At 46.3% G+C, this 5,963-nt stretch overlaps 3 protein-coding genes across 3 annotated transcripts in view; 2 read left to right on the top strand and 1 right to left on the bottom strand.

The window, feature by feature from the left end:
• The window catches only part of TMEM220 (transmembrane protein 220), a 7,912-nt gene extending 4,063 nt beyond the window's left edge, over window positions 1-3,849 (top strand). The window contains exons 2-6 of the mRNA XM_017737699.1: window positions 5-482; window positions 724-784; window positions 1,907-2,030; window positions 2,888-2,947; window positions 3,237-3,849. Of these exons, the coding sequence (XP_017593188.1) occupies window positions 5-482; window positions 724-784; window positions 1,907-2,030; window positions 2,888-2,947; window positions 3,237-3,369 (856 nt within the window). The 3' untranslated portion in view covers window positions 3,370-3,849. The remainder of the gene's footprint in view (window positions 1-4; window positions 483-723; window positions 785-1,906; window positions 2,031-2,887; window positions 2,948-3,236) is intronic.
• Window positions 3,850-4,444: 595 nt separating this feature from the next.
• Window positions 4,445-5,807, bottom strand: ADPRM (ADP-ribose/CDP-alcohol diphosphatase, manganese dependent). Its single transcript, XM_017737697.1, has 3 exons — window positions 5,775-5,807; window positions 5,453-5,621; window positions 4,445-5,102 (listed from the first exon to the last, which is right to left on the bottom strand). Exons 1-3 carry the CDS (start codon window positions 5,805-5,807, stop codon window positions 4,816-4,818), a joined length of 489 nt encoding a protein of 162 aa, XP_017593186.1. The 3' UTR covers window positions 4,445-4,815.
• Window positions 5,806-5,963, top strand: part of LOC103618006 (protein SCO1 homolog, mitochondrial) — a 6,089-nt gene continuing 5,931 nt past the window's right edge. Inside the window, exon 1 of the mRNA XM_017737696.1 lies at window positions 5,806-5,914. Coding sequence (XP_017593185.1) covers window positions 5,806-5,914 — 109 coding nt within the window. The remainder of the gene's footprint in view (window positions 5,915-5,963) is intronic.

Genomic DNA, 5,963 nt, shown 5'->3' with positions numbered 1-5,963 from the left:
AAAGGAAACCTGCTCCCGGCTTCCAGCTGAAGAGCGGGCAGACGCCGGGAAAACGATGTCTCTACTGCAGGGACGGCTGGAATCCGACCGTGCTTCCAGGATCTGCCTTACTTCACCCTAGATCCGCACCTGCCCCTGCAGAGCATCGCTTCCCTGTGCAGAGCGCTCCGAGCTGCTCCCGTTCCTCGTACCCGGCGCTCCCCTGTTCCCGTGGCCCTGTGCTTGCCTTGAGTCACCAGCGGGACCCGCCTTCTGCCGCTCAGCTGGGCCTCGAAGGGAAACGGGGAGCGAACCCCCCTCCTGTGCCCGCCCTGCGTGCCCTGGGGTTCGTGAGCGCCTCTGGCAGCGGCACCAAAGGCGGGCAAAACGCCCCAGCGCAGGTGGAAAGTTTGGGGAGCCCAGGGCCGGGGAGGACCCTGTCCCGTCAGTGCTTTCCCTGGAGGATCGGGATTCAGGGAAGGGGCTCTGCAGTGGTTGGTCAGGTCCGTAACCCAGGAGCGGAGGAACAAGGGCTTGCTCTGGGCTCATGGCCCGGGATTTTGTGTGATGATGGTGAAGATGAGCACTAGCAGTACCAGGGCATGCCGGAGGGCAAGGGACTGGGATCTGCTCTGTGCCTCCGACAAACTGCAGTAAAGGGGGGAAGTGCTGCTGTGGGTGGGTACTTCTGCTTCCTGACCTTGCAAAGTTTTGCTGCCGAGTAGATTTATATGTCATTAACAGGTTGTCTACTTAGTGCCAGCTGCCCTGACACTGCTTGTCAGCATCAACCCTTCAGTAACAGGTATGATACTGGTGTGCAAAACAGTCTCTGCTCAAATTTTGCCCCCAAAAGGTTGTTGTTTTGCCTTTTTTTTTTTTTTTAATTAAACCACAGATTAAAATCGGGCTGTGTGGAAACACATCCTACTACCTTCTGAGAGCAAAAAGCTGCAGGATCTGTTTCTGCAAAAGCTGGTCATTGCTTTAGTGCTGGTGGCTGGACATGCTGCAGGGGAGGAGAGGAGCCCTGCAGAAAGCCCAGCTGCTGGGATGGGCCTGCACCCTGATTCCAGCTCAAAGCCCAACTGGAGCAGAAGCCTGGGAGCATGCTCTGAACCTGGCTCTGTGTTGACCGTAGCACATTAATTCAATTTGTTTCATTGTTATAAATCTGTGTTTTTGTTTATCTACCTCATGCAAGAGCAGCTGAGCTTTGCACAGTCCCGTGAAAGTGCTAAAGGTCTTGTTCAGTGCCAGGTATTGCTGCTGCCCCACAGAGCAATGGGAGCAGTAAGAACATTCAAAGGCTGTGTTTCCAAGGGTGTTTGCTGTGGGGGCTAATGGCAGTTCAGAGGATCATTCAGATCAGATTTGTTTCAGGACTTCAGAACATGGTTAAAATTTTTGTATTTTAATTCAATGGAAATAATTTTACATAAGGCCATTTTATATACACAAAGTGACTGTATCTGTTCTGGGTGAATACTTACACTGGCTAAACCAAAATCACACTTAAAAGAGAAAACCTTCAGGAGTGTGTGGTATTGTCACAAATTACACTGCTGCAGTCAATAGCATTCCAGCTACCTGAAGCATGTAAAGTGGCAGCATTCCTAAGTTCAGAACTCATGAGGGTTGGTCATTTGTGGTTTTGAACATTTCAGGGGAGGTTTGTGTGTGTGTGATAGGCAGCATAATGGCATTTGGCTGGTCAAGAGAATCTGCATGTTAAACTCACAGTTAGGTTTCTCCTTGTGTCAAGATCTGTGGAAAATAAAGATTAGAATAGCACAACTTTTGTTAAACTGCAGGTTTATGTAAATTCACCAAGGGGTATTTGCCATTCAGGTCTCTGGAAGACACACATGCTTAGGGTTTACTTTATGCTTCATGATAGTTGCTGACAGTCTGGTTTTTTCCTCAGATAATGATGTTTGGAGGAGCCTCTGTGACCTTCATTCAGTGGTCTGTGTTGTTGGGACCATTGCCTTGGCTTACTCTTTGTTTGCTTATACCCAAGGGAACATTTTTCACGAAGAGGAAGGCAGGTAAGCAGTGGGTTTTATTTGCCCCTGCCCAAATCCAGCTCACCAGGCCGTCTCCTTCTGATGTCACCTTCCAAAACTTTATTTCTGGGCTGTTGCAGTGAGTGCTATTGGTCCAGAGGAATCAGACCAAAGAGGAGGGACCCTAATGCTCCAAACCAGTGACTCCTTGGACACAGGGAAGTCAACAGTCATTGCTTCCCTGATTGTGGCAGTTAGATTTACTTGGTCTGGCTTTCAGAGACCAGGGCACAAGCACAATGAAACAGCTTTGTACTCTTTTCCTGGAGCTGTAGGAGTGGTAGTTAATGTTTTGAAAACTTCTGAGGCAATACCAAATGCATGTTTATCTGGCATGGGCTGCTGAGTCCTTGAAACTGCTAGGGATTGAGAAGGAGGGAGAATTTCTCACCTGGACATTCAGGAGTTGCCTAAAAAGTAGGTGCTTGCAAAGTACTGGCAGCTACTTCTGCACCTAATGACAAAACTGGGATGCTGCTTTGCTCTATGTTAATGAGAGTAATGTGCCTGCTTTGCCTATGTTAATGAGAGAAATGTGCTACGGAATGTAAGTCCAGCAGTAGAACAAAAAGTGGAGGCAGGAATTTCCGCAGCTGTTTAGCTGTCGTGTCTGTTTGAAGATTTGTGGTGGGAAGCAAAGTTAATTCTTGTAAATACCTTTGTAATTATAATCCTAGTAAAATATATTGAACTTCTCCAAAGGAGAAGAAGATGACTGAAGTAGTTCTTCTTCTCCTTTAGAGAAGAAGAAGAACTGCTGTGGAGGCAAAATTTGTATTGCCTGAACGTAGACATGTGTTTGTATTATTTTCTGATCTGTTTTTTGGTTGGCTTTTTAGAGAATTGTTTGGTCTGGTGATTATTACAGTATGGATGAGTCTTTGTCGCAGTTCAGCAAAGTAAGTTTTCTCTTTTTTATAATCCATTCTCATGTTCACATTTAGTGACTAGCTCCCTGAAAACACATGGCTGATTTTGGTCAAGCATTGGCACAGGCTCCCCAGGGAGGTGATGGAGTCACCATTCCTGGAAGTGTTCAAAAAAATAACTGGATGTGGCACTGCACAATGGGGTTTAGTGGGCATGGTGGTATACAGTCCAAGGTTGGACTTGATGATCCTGGAGGTCTTTTTCAACCTTAAAGATTCGGTGATTTGAAGTAACTCTGTTGCATTTCTTCCATTCTAGGAGTCCCCTGGGAGGAGTTCACTTGGTTGCTGCAGTCGTTGTTGCCCTCTTCCCCTTTGTTTCGTGGCTGTACATTTATGTGAACAAAGACATGCGAGAGTCTTGGCCAACACACTGCAAAACGGTGATTTAATTGGGTGGGAGAAAGGCTACAGTAACTATGCTGTCCTTACTTGCCTTTGTTTTTGGTGCTTAATGAAAGGTTAGTGTCAGTTTGATAGGACCAAAGAACACCTGGCTGCTTCCAGCAGTGCCACTTGAGATTTAGGAAGATGTTGAGGAACACTGTCAAATCTGAGTGGGGAATTTTTCTATGGAAACCGCTGTTCAGCTGGCTGCTGCTTACATTCTCCAAGCACCATTGATCCAATGTGTGTTCTAATGGTATATTCAAGATATCATCACACCCCTGGATCACTCTCCAATCACTTCATACTTTGGGAAATCTACCATTCTGTAACATAAGGGACAAGTAAAGCAAATACTATTTTAATAAATTACTATTTACAACCATGGAACTTTCAAATATGTGCCTGGATAATCCATTTCAGATGTACTGGAAAATTGAGCAGTCTGTATTTCTGTCCTAAGTAAAATATAGCTGAAAAAATAATTTTTGCTATTTTTAACTGAAAATCACTGTTTTCACTGAGTAATAAACACTATATTTTAAAGAAAACTCAGTGAAAGCCTCCATATCTTTTATTTTCTGGGAGATGCATATTCAAACCTGTCACCAGCAGATGTGGGCACTGTCACAACTCTGCCACTCACCTAATTTTTCTTGGAAAGCAGGACCCACGCAGCAGCAAGCATGTCCCCACTATTTATCCCGGGGAAGGAAGCACAGGTGGATACACTGGACTCAGGAGCTGGCTGGGCCAGAGCCAGGACAGCTCCAGGTGTAGCACACAACTCCCTTTCTTTAGATCGGTGTCAGGGCTCGCTCTCTTGGCACTGCTGCAGGTGATCCCAGCTGTGCACACACAGCACAGCCCAAGTATCTGCAGCATTCCATGGTGCAGCACAGATGGTCTCCACTCTCCTTAGCTTTTTCTGAGGATTACTTCAGTCTTTTAAAGCAATGTTGGAAGACTGAATTAGGCTACACTGAAGAATTAGAACTAGACTGAATTAGGTGGATGTATTCTGCCAGACATGAGACCTTACTGTGGTGTTCACAGAAAAGAAATAAATTGAGATGTGGCTGGGCAGGTACAACTCTGCATGCTTTAATGCTCGCTGAGAGAATAGCAGTGGGGCTTTTTTTGAACAGTATTCGTTATATGGTTTGCATCTTTTCACAGTAACAATCCAGTCTGGATTGGGTGTTTCACATAAACATTCTGTACTCAAATATATTTTATTTCAGTTACTGGCCTTCTCTGTTCTCCAGAAAGAAATCAAGTATTTTCTTACAGAAACATAATTTCTAAAATTCCGTATCCAAGAGAAAAATGTCTGAGCTAAAGCAATTAAGTATCAGCCATGCACAGCTTTCTAAAAGCAAACAGCTGAATCTCCTATACTTTTGTCCGAGTCCTTCCTGAAGAAGAGCAATCTGTATTTGCCTCGTATTTCAGAAATGCATAACTCTGTCGGGAATTCTGCCCCTTCCCTTTAGTATCATTTTATCTTCATAGACGTAAATAGTTCCAAAAGCGTTGCTTTCTGGTGGCGTTTCGATCACCCCCTCCAAGGTGAGGTGATGAACTCCGTGAGAGTCCAGGCAGTAGGCGCCGTCGTGCAGGTGCCCTGCGAGGACGCAGACCACGCACCGGTGCGAGTGTATGACTGACAGGGCAGCCTTGTAATTCCAGGCCAGGCAAACCCCGTTTGAAGCATACGGATGAATGGGCACATGACCTGCAGTCCAGAGGGAAAGGAAATAAGAGAGAAACTGTAACAAATTCGCCTCATTGCTAGGGAAGTTCAGCCATCCAGCTGAGTACAGAAAGCGCACCCCAGAGTGAGGCATGGTTGCTGTTCTGCTCTTTCACAGGTTCCATCTCACCAGGGCCACAAGAGCTGCTACATGTTTTCCACAGCTAACATACACAGGCTAGCTAACTTTTTTTTCCCACATATTTCCATGGGAGTATATACCCCCCATCAAATACAGGGGGGTATATAGTATTCAGGGTATTTAGTTTTCAGGGCCCTTCCAGCACAAATCATTCTGATTCTCTAATACTCTCCCCCCCATATCCACCTACCCATAATTATAACTTTTTCTTGGTTTTCATCAGAGAACTTGAGGACTTCATTGAACCAGTCCAGCTGGGCTTGGCTAAATCCTCCATTAAACGCTACAAAGTAAGGTTCTTTGAGCCCTGCAACGAAGAAGAAGGTTAGGCACAAATGTATACACCTCCCATGGCTCCTCTATTTGCCTTACGTAAATCTGCTGATGGTTGGTTTACTCTCAGAACCTTTTGGGGTTTTTTTGCATTTCTTGGATCAAAACTCCGGCCTCCTTGCGCAAAGGAGACGATTATCTGTTAGTGTTTTCGGGAGTTTTGGTCACACTACACAAACATGGTTTCCACTGCTGGGTGTCCCCCGCCGCATGGGACAGGGCGGGCACAACTCGGTGCTCTGCAACATCCGCTTCACCAGCAGCTGCGTGGTGTTCCGACACTGCGGGGCACAGAGCACAGCACAGACCCAGCCCAGAGGCACCGGGGCAGCACCAGCTGTACGGGGGAGCATCTCCTGTGCCCGCCT

Source organism: Corvus brachyrhynchos, unplaced genomic scaffold, assembly GCF_000691975.1.
Source record: "Corvus brachyrhynchos isolate BGI_N302 unplaced genomic scaffold, ASM69197v1 scaffold236, whole genome shotgun sequence".
NCBI lineage: Eukaryota > Metazoa > Chordata > Aves > Passeriformes > Corvidae > Corvus > Corvus brachyrhynchos.
This window is presented reverse-complemented; position numbering and strand designations above follow the sequence as displayed.

Coding starts and splice junctions, on each gene's coding strand:
- ADPRM (XM_017737697.1), bottom strand. CDS start 5,807: ATGCGGCGGGGGACACCCAGCAGTGGAAACCAT. Junction 5,622..5,774: donor CACCCAGCAGTGGAAACCAT/GTTTGTGTAGTG, acceptor TAAGGCAAATAG/AGGAGCCATGGGAGGTGTAT. Junction 5,103..5,452: donor AGAAAAAGTTATAATTATGG/GTAGGTGGATAT, acceptor TCTGGACTGCAG/GTCATGTGCCCATTCATCCG.